Below are 22,827 nucleotides of genomic sequence, written 5' to 3' on the forward strand. Positions count from 1 at the left end.
AATTACATGTTGGCAATGCATAAAGCTTCTGTCAGCATCTGTTTAGGGAAAGGACAGGTTAGCCATTGTAGATACCTCATCAAACAGTACTAATTAGAGATCTGAATTATTAATTTACCTTTTCTCTTTACAGATTTAACTGACCTCCGCATTTTAGTATTCTCAATATTTTCGCCAGATTTCCACCATTTTTATCTTTCTGTTTAAAGGCGCAGTTGGCTATTCAGTCTGCTTTCACTCATCAACTGTTCATATGTGCTATTAAATCAAAACTAGGATAAGCAAGCTCTTGCAGATCAGAAGAAAGCAAAGTTCCACCAAGCAGAAGGGGATCATCTCACCTTGCTTGCTGTCTACAATTCATGGAAAAACAATAAATTTTCCAACCCTTGGTGCTATGAAAACTTCATCCAAGCGCGTTCCCTTCGCAGAGCACAGGATATCCGTAAACAGATGCTGGGTATCATGGACAGGTAGAGGGAAATTCCTTGTCACACTTCTTAGCAAATGAAGTTAGATTCAATATTAAATATTTTCTTTATCAATTATTGGTCTCAACAAACAAACCTATAATGAATGCACTTGTATGTATAACAAAATCTTCTCACTACATGAGCAGATTAAATAGAATGTAGTTTTAATTGATAGCATCACCAGACATTTTTCACTTCTTTCCTTCTCTCCAGTCTCCATTGGATGTGCAGTATTTCTGACTAGGAGGATGAATAGAAAAATAATACCCCAGACGTCAGGCATTCAGCTTTGTGTAGTGTTGTTATCAGCATTGAAAAATGCACAACAGCAATCTGAGACACATTTGTTTCAGGCTGTGCTTACCTTGAGTGGGTGGAATGGAGTGGCCTCAATGCAGAAGTGCAACTTTTTTACTATTTATTAGTGCTGAGGCATTCTGTGAACCAGTGTTCCCACCACTGCTAAGCATGTAGTGTGAGCGTAATATTCATAGAGTTAGTAGTGTTTCATTAGAAAAATAAGTCTAACCTGTTGGTGAAGGAGGCGGAAGAAAATAATAAATACACAAATGAAGATGTTTGTTTATGCCCATTTCTTTATTCAGTGCACCAGTGATTAGATTTGTTGGCCATCATTCCATGTACACATCTTTCTTAAGTTTTTTGCCAAGTATATTTGTAACCCTACCAGAAACTGTCGTGATATTGAAGTTACTCTGTTCCATACTTAGAAGAATAAACACATTTGATTATAACCTTGCCCTCGTTATACAGTGAATATACAGTAGTAAATTCCAAATAGATTCTTGTCCGTATTTGCAGCAATTGTTTTCTTACGAACATCCTACCACACATCATTAACTTTATCAAGGAATAAGCTTCAGCAAAACTTTGGTGAAAATGGTGTTAGATGTATTTCAAATTTCATAGAATCCTACAGGTCTGTAGTATAGACACAATTTTATCCATTGCTTGAGTATTCTTTCCATTTCCTCTATAATCTTTATTTCCAAATGATTACATTTTCTTAAACTTGGTCAAATGCTGGAGAGTAATATCTTGAATTAATGTGATAGGCACTTCTGAGAAATACCTTGTGGTTGATGATGTCAGTACAGTTTCTTAGATTGTGATCTTGTGGTGCCATGTTTTACGTACGTGTTGTTTTTAGTTTGGGGAAACTGAAATGGACACCTTGTTAAAATACTGGTACACTATTTGGTTGCAATTGTGCCATTTTTGATCTAAACTATGTGCACATGCATTTCTTTATACATTGTACTCAACAAGAGTTTAAATACATCAGCAGCTTGGATGTTTGGGCCATTCTATCTCTGTCGTTGATTGGGAAGGACCTTCTGTCAGGAGAGCAGGACAGCATTCCATTTCCTGATGTGCTCCTAACCTATAAAGAAAGGACTTATGTTTATTACACAGCAGCGCTTTTCACAACCTCTGGCCTCTCCCTCCTTAGCTTGTATCAGGTACATTATGATATTGTATATTCAGCTCCTATCTGCAAGGTAGATTCCTGCAGGGGATGTGGGAATCTGTTCACCATAAGTGTTAGAGACCTGCAAATGTTTTTTGCACCCAACTTTGATCTCACCCATGTAAAGGAAATATATTGGATTGTATAGTTTCATTATTTGCATTTAGAATTAGAGTCCTACAGCATGGAAACAGGCCCTTTGGCCCAAACTGGCACATGCTGGCCAAAATGTCCATCCATGCTAACCCCATTTTGCTGCCGTTGGCCCATGTCCTTCTAATCCTTTCCTATCCATTTATTTGTCCAAATGCCTTTTAAATGTTGTTAATGTGCCCGCCTCAACCACTTCATTCTGGCAGCTCATTCTGTATGTGTACCATCCTCTGTATAAAAAAAGTTGCCCCTCGGAAAAAGACTGAGTGCATTCACCTTATCCATGCTGCTCATGATCTTTTCCACCTCCTATAAAGTGCCCCCTCAGTCTCCTACGCTCTAAGGAAAAAAGTCCTAGCTTGTCCAACCTCCCTATAACTCAGACCATTGAGTCCAGGCAACATCCTTGTAAATTTATTCTGCACTCTTTCCAGTTAATAACAACCATCCTATAACAAGGTGACCACAACTGAACACAATGCTTCAAGTGTGGTCTCATCAACATCCTCTATAACTGCAAAGTAAGTTCCCAACTCTCAATGCCCTGACAGATGAAGGCCAGTGTGTCAAAAGCCTCCTTCACTGCCCTGTCTACCTGTGACTCCACTTTCAGAGAACTGTGAACCTGAACCCCAAGATCCCTCTGTTCCACTACACTCCTTAAGGCCCTACCATTCACCATAAAACTCCTTGAGAGAAAGTGAGGGCTGCAGATGCTGGAGATCAGAGCTGAAAATGTGTTGCTGGAAAAGTGCAGCAGGTCAGGCAGCATCCAAGCAACAGGAGAATCGACGTTTCGGGGTCCTGAAGAAGGGCTTATGCCCGAAACGTCGATTCTCCTGCTCCTTGGATGCTGCCTGACCTGCTGCGCTTTTCTAGCAACACATTTTCAACCATAAAACTCCTACCTTGATTTGACTTTCCAAAATGCAAGACCTCACAGTTATCTATATTAAACTCCATCTGCCATTTCTTGGCCCACTTCCCCAGCTGATCAAGGTCCTGCTGCAATTTCTGATAACCTTCCTCACTGTCCACAATGCCGCCTATTTTAGTGTCGTCAACAAACTTACTAATCATGCCTTGCATATTCTCATCCTAATCATTGATATACATACAAACAGTAATGGGCCCAGCACTGGCTCCTGAGAAACTCCACTAGTCACAGGCCTCCAGTCCAACAAACATCCTTCCACTATTACCCTCTGCTTCCTATCAACAAGCCAATTTTATGTTCAATTTGCTAACTCACCCTGGAATCCATACGATCTAACCTTCCAATGCAGCTGACCATGTGGAACTTTATCAAAGGCCTTACTGAAATTCATATGGACTACGTCAACTGCCCTGCCCTCATCAGCCTTCCTGGTCACTTCATCAAAGAACTCTAACAAATTTGTTAGGTATGATCTCCCAATCACAAAGCCACGCTGATTGCTCCTAATCAAACACTGTCTTTCCAAATGCATGTATATCTTATCCCTCAGAATCTTCTTAAGTAACTTACTCACCACAGATTTAGGCTTACTGGTCTGTAGTTCCCAGGCTTTCCTTTGCGGCCCTTCTTGAATAATGGCACAACATTTGCTACCCTGCAGTCTTCCGGGACCTTACCCATAGCTAACAATGATGCAATTATATCAGCCAGAGCCCCCAAAATTTCTCCTCGAGCCACTTGCAGTGTGCTTGTATATATCTGGTCATGACCAGGAGATTTATCCACCTTCATGCATTCGAATACATCCAACTCACCTCTACTGTGATGCGGACTGCCCCCCAGATATCACCACTAACTTCCCCAAGTTCCCAGGTCACCTTGTCTTTCTCCACAGTAAACAGTGGAGAAATATTCATTGAGAACTTCGCCCATCTCCTGTGGTTCTACTCATTCATTTCCACTTTGGTCCTTGAGAGGCTCTATTCTCTCTCTCGTTATTCTTTTTCCTTTAATATACCTAACGTACCTCTTTGGATTTGCCCTAACCTACTCAGCCAAGGCTATTTTGTGCCCCTTTTTCATCCTTCTGATTTCCATCATAGCATCCTTAGTGTGGAAACAGACCATTTGGCCCAACAAGTCCATGCCAACCCTCCAAAGAGTATCCCACCCAGACCCATTCCCCTACCCTATTACTTTACATTTCCCCTGACTAATGCACCTAACCTACACATCTGTGAACACTATGGGCAATCTAGCATGGCCAGTTCACCTAACCTGCTCATCTTTAGATTGTGGGAGGAAACTGGAGCACCTGGTGAAACCCCCACAACGACGGGGAGAATGTGCAAACACCATACAGTTGCCAGAGGCTGGAAGCGAACCTGGGTCCCTGGCGCTGTGAGGCAGCAGTGCTGGCCACTGTGCCACCCCTTCTTCAGTAAACTCCAGTATTTCCTTTATACCTCCAAGGATTCCCTTGATCCCAGCTGCCTGTCGCTGAGCCACGTCTCCTCTATTTTCTGGTTAAAGCCTTAATAACTGTTTGTCATCCCGGGTTCTGTATTCCTGACAACCTTACCCTTCAGCCTCACAGGAACATATAGACCTTGAGCTCTAGCTATCTCATTTTTAAAGGCCTCCCACTTGCCAGAGGTCCCTTTGCCTGCAAACAAACTACTGCAATCAATCTTTGCAAGCTTCTGTCTAATTCCATCAAAATTCTCCTTGCCCCAATTTAGAACTTGAACCAGCTTTATCCCTCTCCATAACTACTTTAACATTAATAGAACAATGGTCACTGGTCCCAAAGTCCTGTCCCTGCCTTAGGAGAAAGTGAGGACTGCAGAGTCAAAAAGCATGGTGCTGGAAAAGCACAGCAGGTCAGGCAGCATCTGAGGGGCAGGAGAATTGATGTTTCAGGCATAAGCCCTTCATTATGTGACAGGTCGTTGTGGAGGATGGATGGATAAGTGGGAAGGAAGATCAAGAAGGTGGTCCTAATTTGGAGGGTTAGATCTGGGATCAGGTGGAGGCAGAGGAGGTTTGGAAACTAGTAGAGTCGATGCTGATGCCGTGTGGTTGAAGGGTCCTATGGCAGAAGGTGAGGTGTTCTTCCTCCAGTTGTCGGTGGTTTGGATTTGGCGATGGAGGAGGCCCACAGCTTGCATGTCCTTGGGGTGTGTGAGGGGGAGTTGAAGTGGTCGGCTACAGGGCAGTGGGGTTGTTTAGTGTGCATGTGTCCCAGAGATATTCCTGAGCACTGAGTTGGCGTCCTGTCTGACCTATCACAATTGACCACTTCAATTCCCCCAAGGACATACAAGTCCTGGGCTGCCACCACCACTAAATCAAAGCCACCTGACAACTGGAGGAAAGACGCTTCAGCTTCTGCCTTGGGACCCTTCAACCACACGGCATCAACGTCGACTTCACTACTTTCCAAATCTCCCCTCCCCCCGCCTCCACCCTCTCTTTGCTGAGTCAAAAGCTTCCAGGTCCAAAGTTTAAGCACAAAAATCTCTCACAGTCTAACGTTCCAGCGCAGTATTGAGGGAGTGCTGCACTGTGTTCTGTTGTCTTGGTGACTTATTAAGTTGTCTGTCTGCTTGCCTACCTGTATGTAAAAGGTCACATGGCACTATTTTGAAGAGCAGAAGAGAGAGTTCCTGGTGTCTGGGCCCATATTTATTGTCCAATCATCATCTCAGAAAAAACAGATTATCTGGTTATTAATTGCTCTTTGTGGGTGTTTACCAAGTACAAATTGGCGCCTGTTTCCCCTATATGATAATAGTGGCAACACTTCAAAAGTAGTTCATTGATTGTCAAGTGTTTTGGGACAGTGGTAAGATGCGATATAAATGAAAGTCTTTTTTTAAAAATGGCAAGTAGATTTTAAAAATTTGGATCGTTTTAAATAAATACACATGCCTTTGAATTAATGCCTTCGCATAATTTTTACTGTTTTCTTACAGACATAAGCTGGATGTTGTTTCATGTGGAAAAGCCACAGTGCGAGTTCAGAAAGCAATCTGCAGTGGCTTCTTCCGCAATGCAGCGAAGAAGGACCCACAAGAAGGATACCGTACACTGATTGACCAGCAGGTGGTATACATTCACCCCTCCAGTGCTCTCTTCAACAGACAGCCTGAATGGTATGTAATTTTAATGAGGTAATCAGGGTGCCAAAACTAACCACCATGCGCAATGTCTCTGCAAACTGGTGGATCTAGCTCACTTTGTACTGCTGAGATCTGTTTACCTGCAAACAATGACAAAATACTGCTGATTAAGTTTCCGATAAATATCAATGTTTTTCAAATTTTAAACAAAGCCCAACTCGTCTGACTATTATTTTGCGTGAAGGAAGAGCAATCACACAAGATTTGGGCATGTTCTTGACCATTCACGTATATTCTTGTGTATCTGCATACTGATCTGTTAACCAATGTATGGTCTATCTGTTTTAAATTATGCCATGTTCTCTGTGTCAATAGCTACTCGTATTAGAGCTCTCTTCTGGTTGTAGGTTTGCTCGCTGAGCTGGAAGTTTTGTTTTCAGGTGCTTCTTCACCATGCTAGGTAGCATAATCAATGAGCCTTCGATGAAGCATTGGTGTTCTGTCCCGCTTTCTGTTTATGTGTCTTGGTCTGTTAAGGTGGGTGATATGATTTCAGGTTCTTTTTCTCAGAGGTTGGTAAATGTGGTCTAAATTGATGTGCGTATTGATGGAGTTTCGATATTAAATGCCAGGAATTCCCATGCGTGTCACTGTTTAGCCTGTCCCTGAATCGATGTGTTATCCCAGCAAAACAGATGTCACTTACAAAATATCCTGCAAGGATAGGCAGTCAGACAGGCAGGAAACTAGTCACCAGGATACACGAACACTAAGTAGCCACCAAAAGCCATTAGTATCCTTACATACCAAAAGACTATCATTAGTATCTATCATTAGTATCCTTACATACAGACAAAGAATGACACCACTTCGACTGGCACAATACATCCATCCTCGGACAAGCTAAACAAAGGCACGTGCTAGAATTCCTAGAGGCCTGGCATTCAATATCAGAACTCCATCAATAAACACATCGATTTACACCTCATTTACCAACCTCTGAGAAAAAGAACCGGAAATGATATCACCCACCTTAACAGACCAAGACGCACAAACAGAAAGTGGGACAGAACACCAGTGCTTCACCAGAGGCTAACTGATGTTAACTGGCATGGTGACGAAATGTCTGAAAACAAACCTTCCAACTCCGCAAGCAAATTTACAACCTGAACCTCAAATTGAGGTACAAAGTTTCTCAAACATCGCAGAGCTCTCTTCTGTTTTGGAAGTGAATTCTTCTAATTTGTGCCTTTTTTAAAATGTCTTCAATTAATTTCTCTCATTTCTACTTGGATTTTGAGATATTTAAAATTGTCAGCAATTTGTATTATTTATCCTGTCAGTCCATAATTTTAGGTCTCCAGACTCTCCCTAATCTTCTCAGTTTCATTTCAGAGTTGTTAATTCATTGTGTTTCCTGTTGCATGTCTATTAAACTCATTTGACAGCATTGTTGTCCTTCCAATGATGCATGATCCAAGCCGTACTCTATATTCCAAGTATAAAATAACAATGTCATTGACAAATTCAAAACTGGTTGCGTATTTTTATATACTATTATCCCAATAAACACCACTTAATGTTCTTCCTCATCTGTCACATCATCTCACTCCATTCTGTTTTTTGTTCTTCTGCATTCTTCTTCACCATTTGCTGGATGTTATTTTTCTTACTACCATCAACAAACTTTGGTATCCTTTTGCTATTGTTTGTCTGAATCATGCACTTTATTAGATTCACTTTGCCTCTAATGCTGAAATGAAATATTTAAACATTACTGCCATTCCTTCAATGTCTCTCATAAGATGGTTTCCCTGTCTCCATGTGCTCCCACCCCAACCTTGCCAATCTTTGTATTCCTCGGGTACTTGTAAAATCTTATAGCTTTTTTCCACTTTATGCTTATCTACTGTCAAATTCACTTTCATCTGCCTATATCTCTCTTTTCTTTCTGGCTATTTTCACTTTTTCTATTATTTTCTGCTGTTTTTACAACTTGAATCATCTTAAATGTTACTTGTCACAATCTCTCTTCACTCACAAATATCCTGGGTATTTTTTCATCCAGGGTAGAAAGTATTTCATTACTTACCTCGGGTTAAATATTTCCCTCTGTATGATCTGCCATATTTTTAAAACAAACCATTAATTCAGGCTAGGTCTTTCCCAAATCATTCACTTATCCTCTGTGTTGAGTGACAAGCTGAACCTTTCTATTTAGTTAATGGTACCAGTGAGATGCCATTATCTGCTATCATGTTATTGCTGAAATATTCTGCAAATATTCCAGAAAGCACATTTCCGAAGCGGGACATTGAGGTAATTTCTCTTGCAGTGTATCTTTTCTCGCAGCTTAAATTCTGATTTTTTTTTTGTCTGTAGTGATTTTTTTTTTCAAAGTGTGACAGTAAAATTTTACTCCAGTGTTTGTAGTACATGTAAACAGTTTACGTGATGCTTGTGTATTTGTGGTATTTATAAGTATGACCATGTTTTCTTGATGGCTTACTGAATGAAAGCATTGTGTGTGATACTACACTATATAGACCAGTAAGATCTTGGAGTTGAGTACTAGCTGGTTATGATGGATAGGGCAAAACTGGGTTCTATACCTAACGGCTTCAAGGAAAAGAGTACTGACCATTGACCCAGCCTGTGCTTTCACGACCTCCCGTCCCCAGCTCTCCCCAACAAAAATGCTTGATTTTCAAATGTCAATGATCAACATCTGGTTTGGCTGTTTGTCATTCATTTTAAATAATGACTGCAAGCTCTCTCACGAAATGTTTAAGGCAAAACATTGGGATGTTTTAATAAAAGAGGCACTGTACTTCAGTTTGATTTATATGTTTTGTAGAAGATACAACATTTGGAATAACTAAAGAAGGCTGGAGAGCTAACAACATGTTGATGTTAGTGGATGGTGACATGAGCCACTTAATGCTTCCGTTAACATCGTTGTGCTGAGAGTTGGCTGTATATATCGGCAGTAATTTATAAGCTTGTTTCTTTTACTAGTTGGGAAAATGAGGCATATCCAGGATATTAAAAAAAAGTAATAAATCTGCTCAATTCTGAGTTTTGTATCATCAAGCAGTGTTTTATTGCAAAATTAGTTGAGACTGACCAATCTGTATATTATTGAACTGCAGAAAGTCAGTGTTAACTTATTAACCAGGACTAATTTTAAAACTTGATCCCAAATGTGAAAGGTTATGCTTTAATCCTTGTATACTATGCTCCTCTTCATTTTGGTTCAGAATGAACATTTGCCTTGAATGGATGTGAGAGAAGATCAGCACTAAGACAACTGATGCAAAAGTGTAAAAGCATGTTACTGTGAATCAAATACAGGCTTTGACTCCGGAATGACTCTCCTTCAGAGGATAGTTCTTCAGTTCTGAAGAAGTCGGACTGAACTCAATGTTAATTCTGCTTCTCTGTCCATAGATTCGGCCAGACCTGCTGAGCTTCTCCAGTATTCCCTGTGTTTGTTTCAGATTTTCTGCATCCAGAGTATTATACTTTGATTAAAAGGAGATATTGATGTTTCTGTAGGAGTCAGTGCAACACCATCAGTAAAGTTGATGAAACGAGTATATCTTATTATTTGAAAGTCTTTGTAAGCAGTAGTTTTCAATTTTAGGATTAGTCTTTTATGAGATTTAAAAAAGAATAAAGTGCTAAGAACTGACAAGCGGGAATCCCTCTGTTTCAGTGGGTGAAAGTGATAGAAACTCCATAATGAATTACTTCAGTATATGAATTGTCTTCTGATTGGCTTGTGGATGCTGTCAGCCCATATTACACAGTGAATTGTGGTACGGTAAGCCCTTTGGGCTAAGTGAGTCACTTCCCCCGTTTATTTAATTGATTTTCTACATTTGGCAGCCTGAATTGACATTCTGTCTGCATGGCATGAATAGCCTTTTGCAGATGTCAGTTTGCAAGTCTTTGTTTCATTTGAAGAAATAAGTAAATTTCTTCTTGTGCTTTAAAACCCATCCATTTCTTTTTTTATGCCCTACAATTTCTGCAAGCTACCTAAAGTGTTGTACTTTATTTTTTTCCCTTTCTCTGTGTGTGTGTGTGTGTGTGTGTGTGTGTGTGTGTGTGTGTGTGTGTATATATATATACACTGTATTTATGCACACATTGTTTTATATAAGAAGTCTACTTAGTTGCTCATTTTCTAAAATTTTTTTGCTCCCTCTTCATGTGTTTTAATTGAGCATCACAAAGCTTCTTTGGGAATTTCATACTTTTTATCTTGTTTCTCTCCTTTGGGGTTAAGCCTTGCTAATTCCGGGTTTTGTTTCAAGTGGGCGGCTCCAGACTTTACGCTAGTTTGTTCTTGTCAAGCTCACTGCTGCTGGGCTTATTCTGGACTGGAGTTGGGAAACGACAGCGATCATTTAATCTGTTGAGGTGGATTTTTTTCTGGTGTTTCCTCCTACAGAGCTGCATTCAAGCTAATATAACACACTGCTCGCAGTTTTCCTATTTGGCGAAATCTTCAAATTATATTGCTTGTAATTTTTTTTAAAAATGTGTGGTAAATGAAATAGAGTTGTTGTCAGCATGTATGTCACCCTTGAAAAATCTCTTCAAAAATTGGGGAGCAGCATTTATAATCAGTATAATAGTGAACCACCATTTGGATGTGGGTGGTCGCCATCTTGGGTGAATGAGCCTGTCTTAATCTCCAGTACACGGTCATAACAGGGCCCAATCTACCACTTGATTCCCAGGCACCCCATTCTAAATATTGGTTAGTAAAGAATCTGTGAAATGAAAGATTTCTTTCCCCCCATATTATTGATACCAAGGCTGCACACTCCATCAAGTACAATCAAGGAGCCCAAGCAAAACTGGAGTCAGTGAGAATGGAGGGAGTGGCAGGGGGGAGGGAGCATGAGTCTCAATTGTTTGATTTCGTGGAAAGGGGGATGATTGTGGTTGTTGGAGGTCATTCATCTCAGTTGCAGGACATTTCTTCAGAATTTCTTTTGGGTAGGGTCTGAGACCCCATCATTTTCAGTTGCTTCATCAATGACCTTGCATCCATCATGAGATGAGACGTTCACTGTACAAAGTTTCAGCATCATTCAGGATTTGTCAGCTACTGAAGCAATCCATGTTTATGCACAACAAAATCCAGTTTCTGGCTGATAAATGGCAAATGAAATAGCACTTTTGCTATGCCCATGACCAACTTGAAAATGAGAGAGTTTAGTCATCTCCCATTTATATTCAATGGCCTTATCATAGCTGAATCCCTTGCTGTACAGTACTCTGTACCTGTCCGAATGTTTTTTTAATGACAAATTTGTGCTTGCCTCCACCATTATCTCTGGCAGCCTGTTCCAGACACCCAATACCCTCTGTGTGAAAAAGTTGCCCCTCTGGACCTTTCTGTGTCTCTTCCCTCTTGCCTTAAGCCTATGCCCTCTAGTTTTATACTCCCCTTTCATGGCAAAAAGCTGAGTGTGACAGCTGTTGACAAGATGGGTTCTCTCTTTAGTGTTACGACATGGGGTAAACCCCTCTGCTAATGTAAACCCAAGACACAGAGAAGCTCACCTCACACTGTAATCTGTTACATTTTGAGAGGCAAAGAACTATCCCAGAGGTCACTATTTAAATAAAAATTAACAATTCTATTTTTTAAGTCCAACAGAGAATACTAAAAAAATCCAACAACTATTTACGCCTTTCTCTTAAGCCTATCTTTTACCTTCCACTCTACAATACTGGTCTGATAAATTCCCTTTTAAATTTATAGCAAAATCAATTTCAAACCCAGGTATAGTCTTCGGATGTCGAACTTTCTCTGTAGTTTTCCCCTCGGTTGACTTTGGTGTTCTGCTGCACAAATTTCTTGCAGACAGGTATCTTTCAGAGAGCTGTTCTGCTAGCAGTCTGTTGGTGATTTGGCAGTTCTCCCCCTAACCGTTCAAAATGTCTGGTTTTATACACAAAACATCAGATCATTTTTGGTTTGATGTCATCAAGACACTAAATTCAAATTCAATTGGATTTTGGTATCTTGGTATGTAATGTAAACTGTTTGGCCAAATTCAAATTTGTTGTGTACCATGGCAACTCAGTCTCACTATTGGTTTCACAGTCAAATGTTGCATTTTAACCTTGTTGAGGAAACTGTGCTTTCAGACAGTCCTTGCTAGCTTCCTCTCTCTCTTAAAGGTACAGTACATCTACACCTTCATAACATTAGCTTCAGCAGTGTCCTGGATCAGGCATTGTCCGATAATAGACCTCAGTGCACTGGCAAACCATTTCAAGGAGTGTATTATGCAGGTAGTGATTCATATCACATCCTCACCCCATTAACTATGTTCAATTAAAGTCATAGAGATATACAGCTCTTAGAAAGACCCTGTAATGAAATACTCTCTCTGATAGTCTGCTCATAAGCCATTTAGGTCAAAGCAGCCCACTTGGCACCGTGTCCATCACCTTCAATATTCATTCACTTCACAATTTGTGTTGAGTTAGGTGCCACCTTTGGCTCAATTGGTACCACTCTTGTCTCTGAGTCAGAAAGTTGTGGTTTGAGCACCAAAATCCAAAAGCTTGTATTCCTTTGCAGTATAGAGAGAGCACTCCACTGCCTCACAAATCTTGAGTTCTTTGAGGATGTTACGAGACAAGTTGATGAGGGTCGAGCGGTGGATGTTGTGTATATGGACTTCAGTTAGGCATTTGATCAGGTTCCCCATGGTAGGCTCATTCAGAAGGTCAGGAAGAATGGGATATAGGGAAATTTAGCTGTCTGGATACAGAATTGACTGGTCGACAGAAGACAGCGGGTGGTAGTGGAAGGAAAATATTCTGGCTGGAAGTCAGTGGTGAATGGTGTTCCACAGGGCTCTGTTCTTGGACCTCTACTCTTTGTAATTTTTATTAATGACTTGGATGAGGAGATTGAAGAATGGGTCAGCAAGTTTGCAGAAGACAAAGGTTGGAGGTGTCGTTGACAGTATAGAGGGCTGTTGTAGGCTGCACTGGGACATTGATAGGATGCAGAGATGGGCTGAGAGGTGGCAGATGGAGTTCATCCTGGATAAATGCGAAGTGATGCATTTTTGAAGATCAAACTTGAAAGTTGAGTATAGGATTAAAGACAGGATTCTTGGCAGTGTGGAGGAACAGAGGGATCTTGATGTGCAGATTCCTTAAAATGGCCACCCAAGTGGACAAGATTGTTAAAAAAGCATATGGTGTTTGGGCTTTCATTAACAGGGGGATTGAGTTTAAGAGCGGTGAGATCTTGTTGCAGCTCTATAAAACTTTGGTTAGACCGCACTTGGAATACTGTGCCCAGTTCTGGTCGCCCTATTATAGGAAAGATGTGGATGCTTTGGAGAGGGTTCAGAGGAGGTTTACCAGGATGCTGCCTGGAATGGAGGGCTTCTCTTACGAAGAGAGGTTGACTGAGCTCGGACTTTTTCATTGGAAAAAAGAAGGAAGAGAGGGGACCTAATTGAGGTGTACAAGATAATGAGAGGCATAGATAGAGTTGATAGCCAGAAACTTTTTCCCAGGGCAGAAATTGTTAACACTAGGGGTCATAGTTTTAAGCTGTTTGGTGGAAAGTATAAAGGGGATGTCAGAGGCGGGTTCTTTACGCAGAGAGTTGTGAGAGCATGGAATGCGTTGCCGGCAGCAGTTGTGGAAGCGAGGTCATTGGGGATATTTAAGAGACTGCTGGACATGCATATGGTCACAGAAATTTGAGAGTTCGTACATTAGGTTTACCGCACATGAGGATCAATGGTCGGCACAACATCGTGGCTGAAGGGCCTATTCTGTGCTGTACTGTTTTATGTTCCATGTTCTCCCCGATGGTAGAGGTTGTAGAAAAACATTGCCAGGGTGAGATGGATCTTTAAGAATGCTGGTGGCTTTTCCTTGACAGCAGGCCTGGTAGTTTGATTCTGTACATGAGAGATTGGTCTTTGTAATTGTCTGGGCTGACTTCACCACTCTCTGTAACCGTCTCCGATCTTGAATGGTAGAGTTGCCATACTAGATAGTGATACATCCAGACACAATGCTTTCAATGGCGCACCTATAAAAATTGGCAAGAGTATTCACCGTCATGCCAAATTTCTTCAGCTTAGGCTGATATTTATTCCTCGATCAACATTAGAAAACAAAAACCAATCTGCTTATTACTATTTGTGGGACCTTGCTGTGAGCAAATTGGTTACTATATTTTCTACATTAAAACAGTGATAATGCTTCAAAAGGAATGTGTTGTTTGTAAAGTATTTGAGATATCCAGTGGTCATGAAAAGCTCTATATAAATGTAGATTTTTTTGAATTGTTATAAGGTTTTTTAAGACTCTTTTCATATAGATGACTTGCAGCCAACGCAGAAGAAGCATTCAGCCCATCAGTACATGTTGATTCAAACTAATGTTCTGAAGATAAAAGGACAATGTTGATATTTCTTCTCAGTTCTTCCCCTTTTTTTTTTATCCCCTCAATTCACTGCTATATGCATTTTTAATAACCAGTCAGGTTTTTTTTTAAAACAATTTGTTCTAATGGGGATCATCTGTATGGCTATATTTATATTTGTGATTTTGAAGCATGTGTGATAAAACTCAAATGAGAAACTACAGTTCACAGTTCTGAACAAGTCATACCAGATTTGAATAATGTACTCTGTTTTTGTCTACTCAGATGCTGCTGGACTTGCTGAGTTTCTCCAGCATTCAGATTTCAGATTTCCAGCATCTGCAGTCTTTTTAATTATAATTCACGAAACAAACTTGCTTGACGAGCGTTTAAAATATTTGTGTTTCTTTCAGGGTTGTATATCATGAACTTGTCTTGACTACTAAAGAATACATGCGAGAAGTGACCACCATTGACCCACGCTGGCTAGTAGAGTTTGCACCTGCCTTCTTCAAAGTGTCCGACCCAACTAAACTCAGCAAGCAAAAGAAACAGCAGAGGCTGGAGCCCCTGTACAACCGCTATGAAGAGCCCAACGCCTGGAGAATCTCGCGTGCGTTCAGACGACGTTAAATTGCTGACTGTCAGAATTATTTGGTGAAGAAAGTGGAATTGGAAGCAAGACAAAATTCTAAAGGGATTAAAGACTGAAAAGCAGAGCTGTACATTCAAAGCACCTCCAGTATTTAAGATGACTTATTTTTTGTGTTGCTCCGTATGATGTATTCTTAGCATTTAAAAGTTTCCTACGTAAGGAAATACTTTGTGTATTCTTCCATAACGTCGTTGCACAAATCTATTCTGTACAAACTTGGTTAGGAGCTGCTGTTTTATCTGTCTGTAGTATATACTAACATGCAATTTCAGTTGAATCCAAAAAAAACCCTTTTCTATTGCATCAGATCGAATGTGGCAGAAAGTCCTTACTTTAAAAAGGCTGCATTCTTTTTTTAATTTTCTTTCTGAACCACAACTAATGCTTTGAAATAGGCACAAAGTGTAATTGAGAATGTGTTTGAACATTCTGAAATATTAAGCAATCGAAACCTCTGGAGTCAAGAAATGCACAACAGCAACATAAATCTGGAAACCTGCATTTCAATGGGCGAAACCAGATTCATTTTGTAGTGGGATATTTCTATCCTTCCCTTGACATGCTGAAAGATTTGTTCGAAGTAATCTTCTTCAATCCCTTTACCTTCTAGATACATTTGACTCAGTGCATTTGAACATCTTTTTAATACATCAGTTTTTTAATGACTGTTGAGAGGTGTAATTATTGTTGGAAAATGGATTAAACATTGAAGTGTAAAACATGCCTCTTGGCCATTACCTTTTATACGAGTTTAATAATTCTTTTAGTAAATTATAAGATATGAACAGTAACACTGCTAATGCAGATTTTTTTATGGTTAATTTCAAAGGAATTGGCAGATGCTGTTCTTTAAAAAGCTATCAATTTTTCTGTACAGTATTTAGTTCTAACTGGTGGTTTCAAAGGCAGGTGTTACAGCAGCTGGAAATGAGCAACCGAGGGAATTTTCTCAATTGGAAGACTTGAATCAGTTTCATCTGTGTTTGAAATATATTTATATTAGGATTTAATGTACATACTGTAAAAAAAAAGTTTTTGTTTAAATATGTAGCCTCTCAAGGATCTAAATAAATCTGGGCTGTATATTTTGTATGTAACGTGCACCTATGTTTTTATTCCTCTCCTTTAGCACAACCCAGCAATTCCTTTCATGAACAATTTACGATGTATTAATTTCCTCCATGGGTTCACAAGTTGCCAGGAGCCACACAACTAGTTTGTTATTGGTGTCTGTGCCAATATATGATTACCGCCAGGAAATGCTCCTACACATCAACACTTCAAGAAAGGGAGTCAGTGGAAAGAGTCACAGAATAAATGTTTTAATTTTGTTTTACTCTTCATTTTCCCAATTTCCCGATTCCAAAATGTATGGCCTCAAGTGGTGTAGTTAGGAATTCCGCGTGGAATGTGTGACCTTTTCCATATGCTTCATGACTATTCAGAGATCTAAACTGTTCTTTTAAATAATGACAACTTCAATATTCTCATCCAGGATTTTTGGGACTTTTTACAAAGCTCCAACTTCAGATAATTGCTTTTTGGGGAAATAATTCTTGTTGAGGAAAATCATTCTATTTTCCAGAAGTTGACCTTAAGTTATGAGGTGATCTTGCTCTGATGGTCTATTTGTCTATACGTTGCAATCTCTCTTTCAAAGGTGACATAGGTTCCTGATCCATGACCTAAATTAGCCACCAAGATAGGAGTATCTTGAATTCCAATCAGTGCTGGAATCTCATCTTGATTCTATAGTTGTTGGGCATCTTGTTACGATGTGGAGACAGCCTTTCTACCTCTGTATTCACAACACAGTAAAATTAAGACTTTCAAAGACGCTCAAAATTGACCCCAATGATTCCTGATCAGACTGCTGAATAACATAGAACATAACAGCACAATCCAGCCCTTAATGTTGCACTGACCTGTGGAACCAATCCATTTTCATCCATATGTTTATCCAATGACCAATTAAGTGCCCTTAAAGTTGGTGAGTCTACTAGTGTTGCAGGCAGTGCATTCCATGTCCATGAGTAAAGAAACTACCTCTGATATATGTCCTATATCTATCACCCCTCAATTTAAAGCTATGTCCCCTTGTGCTAGCCATCACCATCTGAGGAAAAAGGCTCTCACTATCCACCCTATCTAACCCTCTTATTATCTTCTATGTTTCAATTAAGTCACCTCTCAACGTTCTTCTCTCTAATGAAAACAGCCTCAAGTCCCTCAGCCTTTACTCATAAGACCTTCCCTTCACACCAGGCAAAATCCTGGTAAATCTCCTCTGAACCCTTTCCAAAGTTTCCACATCCTTCCTATAATGCGGTGACCAGAATTGTGCGCAACACTCCAAAGTCAGGCCACACCAGAATTTTATAGAGTAACAGCATGATTTCTTGGTTGATTTTCTGAAGGTGTCGATCAAGGTCACATTTACAGATTTCTCAGATAAAGGCAGTAATGCTTCTAACTTAGTCTTCTCTAAACGTCTAAGAGCTGCCCATGGGAGGTTAGGCAGGGAACTTTCAAATCTTCATATGTTATTTTTCCCTAACAAATGCTGCCCAAAACCTGGTTCAAGCTCTGACCACTCCCACAGAGACTGCCTCCTCCACAGGGCCCAAGTTACAGTTCAACATCTGCTTGAGCACACAATCTTTTCCAGAATTGTTGGAGCTGATTCTGAGATACTGGCATTAAAACTAATATCTGCTATCTGTTCAAACATAATGTTTTTCCCTAGTGATGATGTGTCTGCAGAGTGTTCTCATCAAATACCAATCTGCAATTAACTTCCAAGCCTGGTCTCATGAATGAACAAGAGCTTGTTTGGTCTGTTTCCCTTTCACCACAAGCTGTTGCAGACAGTCCAAAAGCCCTCTTTTGCTCACAATTCAAAGTTCACAGCTTCAAACCAAATTTTGATCATAAAATAAAAGTAATGGAAAATCAGCAAGGGTTCTAAAAACATGTAGTCACCAAATAGCTATAGTCACTAATTGGACAGTAAGATATAAAGTCTTGAACAAGAAATAGACATTTGGCTGTTCAAATTCATGCCATTAAGGGCTTCTGGAACACTGGGAGTTAGGTGGTGGATCAAAACTTTTATCACAAGAGGGTGTTTTAGGAAAGCTCTTAAAAAATGGATCGGAGGAGGATTTTGGGGAGGAAATGTTAGATGGCAGAAAACACTGACAACAGTGAAGGATTGTGGAAAAGTACAGAAATAAACTTTGACAGGAGATGGATTAGGCTTGGAAAATTTTGCAGTGAGGCCCTGAAAGGAATTAAGTGGGAAGATGTGAATTTTAAAATGGGGGACTTTCAAGAATAGGGAACGGGATCATCTATCCAGGTCACTACCATTCAATCTTCAGTTATTTAATTTAGGATAATTAAGGCAATATAACAAAGCACTTTCAGCACAGAAGCAGATTATTCAGCCTAATCCATTAATGGTAGTATTTATGCTTCACAAGGGCCTCATCTCACCCTCCCTCTTTTAAGCCAATCAACATGTCCTTGCATTCCTTTCTCCCTTATGTGTTTTTCTAGCGACATAGGTGTAGATAATTTAGTCCATTAAACCTGTGTTACCATTCAATGAGATTGTGACTGATTTGCAATCCAAACTCCGTTTATCTGCCTTTGTCCCATAATCCCTTATTATGTTCAGTTAACAAAAATCAATTGCAGATTTTAAAATGAACAATTGATCTGGCATTAATTGCCATTTGTGGAAGAGTGTTCCAAATTTCTAGTACCCATTGTGTGCAGAAGATTTTCCTGATTTGACTCTTGAAAGGTCTAACTCTGACAGTTAGGTCTTGCCTCTGTGTCCCAGACTCCTTAAGCTTCCCCTAACTACATCAATGCTAGTCTTATTAACAGTTCCATATGGTGCTGAATTTCATGTTTTAATCATTCTCTGGGTAAAGACTTTTCTCCTGAATACTTTATTGAAAAAACTAGTGACTCTGATATTTATAATCTCTTGTTCTGGTGAAAAACGGAGTGGGAGCAGTTTCCTTTCTTCAACTTTATCAGGTCCTTTTATAAATTACAATGACAATTATATGTCTGCCAACATGTTCTCTGTTGGTAGCACACTTGGCTTTGGGTTCAGGTTCCATTCGAAGACATGTACGCAAAATTGAGATGATGTTGTAATGTAATATGTTGGGGATACAGCACTGTCAGGGGTGGCAACCTTTGAATACAATGTTAAATGGAGGCCACTTACAGCATGGAATGGAAGTAAAGGATTACATTGCACAAATTTGAAGAATACAAGGGACTAATTTTCTGATCATTGTCATGGTGCCTCTTGTGGGAGTTTAATATCCACAGATCGGCTGCTATGTTTCTACATTGCAACATTGACTACCCGTGAATAGCTATTTCATTGGTCCTAATGTACTTTGCACTGTCCTGAAGTCTTGAAAGGCACTATGCAAATGCAAGTCTATTTTTCCAACAGACCATTCATGTTCTTCTTCCTAATGTCACCTGAAAGTAATTTCTAAATATCACGGGAGGCTGGAAAGCAATTTTTAATGAAATGATTGATCCTGATGAAATTTCTTAAAAGAGAAAAGAACTACAAGTCCAAACTTGATTTCAGAAAACACAAGAGCACTACCTTAGACAGGCTAAAGCACAGTCACTCCATCAACATTTTGTTGTCCTGTAATGATGAAGTAATTTGGCTTAGATCCATTGCCATCAAATGAATATTATAAACTGCAATAGTAAGCTTTTACTTCAGGATATGAAGTAATGGTTTAAAGAACGCTTGGTTTCTTTGATACTGATTGGTTCGTCTGCATCACACCATATATTTATTTGAGAAATTATGAAGTTTATGAGCTAAAATGTTTCATAAGATCCAAAAGCTGTGATCGTACTTGAATTGTCGAAGGACGTAGAGTAGAAATGTGGGATTCCTCTCATAAAGGCCCATTATGGTTGCCTTAATGCCTTTAATAAAACCTTGTACCTTGTAAAAATAATTTCTGCTTCAATGTCAGGAGCTCGTCCCTGGGTGCCACCATTTAATTGGGTTTTCCTGCCTTAACGTGTTACGATTAGCAGAGAAAGTTGAGACTCTGTCTCATTTTGCTGTGTTAGGCAGAAAAGCTTCGTGCTCACTTCCTTATAATAACAGCTATGTTATGACCAAAACAAATGGAGCACCCTGTGACACATTCCTGATGTTAAAAGGAAACATTTTCTACAAGTAAATATTTAATGAAAGGCACCAAAACTATGAATATGTAGGAAAGTGCTTGATTTCCTACATTTTCCCTAACTCTTTTAAGGGCTAATTGTTTGAATATGTACCATTATTGTTGGCAAAGTCAAGCCAAGTTTACTTATAATTAATCCAAACTATAAAATTAATTGAATAAGATGGCTTTCTAGCACAGTTCCTTTACCACATTTTCTGAAATCATAATATTTGGCAGATCATGTGCTTGTGGGTGGTTAGCTTTTGGCCATTGTAGCTGTTTACCCAATGTGTACACACTTTGGTCGCTAAATATAGGATTTTCTCTTTATTTAGCCTTGTTTTGGACACTCCACCCAAATTAATTTGGTTACACATCTTTAACTCTTTACTACTGAAGATGGAGACCTTATCCATTCCTAAAGTTTTACTTTTCAAATTGAGCTACAGTAATTGAAATTTTGACCAAAAATAAACTTTGGTGCTTAATACAATTATTTAGAAATCTAAACTTCTTGGTTTGAAAAAAAAGTTTGTTGAGTACAAAGAGGTCCAGCTATGAATGACTTAAATCATTTCTAAGTCGACATTTTAGTTGCCTTCTGACATATAAGCTGTATTTTAAACTGGTTTTAACTCAAATTGTATACATACATTAATTGAAATTAACGTATAATCTCATGTAGAGTTCAGATAAAATCATAAAATAATTCAATCACACAATTTAGGTGCTGTCATGAAATTACACAATAGTTATTGTATTGGACAATTTACACAATTGAATTGAACATGAACGAGAAGGTGATTTTTCTCCATTCTGATTTTAAAGCTTAATTGATCACTGAAAATATGCACTTCACAGTATTGTGACTGTGCAGAAGGAGGCCATTTGGCCCATTGTGTATGCACCAGAGATCGGAATGAACGGTTCACCTTGTGCAATCTCCTGCCTTCTCCCCATAACTTTGCATATTGTTCCTTTACAAATCCCCATCTAATAGTTATTTGAATGCTATGACAGGACCTTCCTCCATCAGTGTATTCTAGACCCCAAACACTCATGAAGTAACACGTGTAACACTTATACATCTCTATTAATTACTTTAAATCTCTCCCCTATCACCCTTGAGCTATTATGTGGGAACATGTTCTCTTACTCTGTCCATGATTTTGATCAGATCCCTTCTCAGCTTTCTCTTCTCCAAAGAAGTCTACAATTTATCTCCACAACTGAAGTTCCCTAATCTTGGAGTTTTGTAGATCTCTTCTGCACTCTCTCCAATGTCTTCACATCCTTCTTAAACTGTGGGTCCAGAACTAGATGCAATATTCTAGCTGATACCAAATGGGTATCTTTTACGGCGAGGTATTAAAAATGTGTTTGTGGCACTGTCATTGCCAAATCGTTGGAAGCAAACTCATTATTTATTTTTATTTTTCACACTTCTCCATGTGGCATTGATGATGTGGTTTCTTAGCTCAAGCACCCTTCCAGCCTGTCGAACAAGTGATCTTTTTAGCCCATGCATGATGGCAGTCCATTTCATTTTTGTGAAATCACAGATGAGCTCTTGTTTATAAATATTTTTTTCCTGAAGGAATTATGGAAATCGAAGCACAAACACATTCTCTCCCCTCTCAACGGCCACAGATGATGAGACTGCTTGTAGAACCACATTCACATGGAGATTAACCAACTTAGCAGCTACTTCTGACTTTGTGTATTTGTACGACCTGCTGCTATCTGACGTTGTCTTTACTCAGTAAGACATTGATGTTGCTAATAGGGATTTTTCTTTTGCATTAGATCTTATACATTTCCTGAGAACCCACAGTTTGACTGGTAATATTTTGCCTCCCAGAATTTGAGAGAGGAATTTCAATTCCAGGTGGCTAAATTCTTTGAGATGAACTCTGAACATTTGTAGATTGGAGGATTTCCAAGATGCAATCTGTGCATCCACAAACATTGAGGTCTTACTCTTCTCTGAGGATTGGGAAGTTTTTTTTTATCCTTTAGAAAATAGGCAGAAACTGGAAATTCAATTTTTAAAGGTTTACTTACATGTTAAAGTTATGAATATTTTGATAACACACATTTCCAAGCTAATTTATGAACATACAAATTAGTAAGCGACTCTGTCTCTTGAGCCTGCTCTGCCATTCAATAAGATCATGACTGATTAGATTAGCCCAGAATCACACATAACCTTGATAACCTTTCACCTTACCAAGAATCTAGGTACCTCTGCCTTAAAAATATTCAAAGAGAGTGGGCCTAGTTTAGTTTAGGTATATGCTCGGCATGAACTGATTGGACCGAAA

The 22,827-nt window shown here is 39.4% G+C and overlaps 1 protein-coding gene across 2 annotated transcripts in view; it reads left to right on the forward strand.

Annotated features, from left to right (window-relative positions):
- Positions 1-16,358, forward strand: part of dhx8 (DEAH (Asp-Glu-Ala-His) box polypeptide 8) — a 53,134-nt gene extending 36,776 nt beyond the window's left edge. For both annotated transcript variants that reach the window (XM_043675030.2, XM_043675031.2), the window contains 3 exons: positions 277-473; positions 6,034-6,213; positions 15,025-16,358. In XM_043675030.2, coding sequence (XP_043530965.2) covers positions 277-473; positions 6,034-6,213; positions 15,025-15,244 — 597 coding nt within the window. In that variant the 3' untranslated portion in view covers positions 15,245-16,358. The remainder of the gene's footprint in view (positions 1-276; positions 474-6,033; positions 6,214-15,024) is intronic.
- Positions 16,359-22,827: the final 6,469 nt, after the last annotated feature.

This window comes from Chiloscyllium plagiosum, unplaced genomic scaffold (assembly GCF_037043375.1).
Source record: "Chiloscyllium plagiosum isolate Xiang-an unplaced genomic scaffold, Cpla_swu_hap1 HiC_scaffold_32, whole genome shotgun sequence".
Taxonomy (NCBI): domain Eukaryota; kingdom Metazoa; phylum Chordata; class Chondrichthyes; order Orectolobiformes; family Hemiscylliidae; genus Chiloscyllium; species Chiloscyllium plagiosum.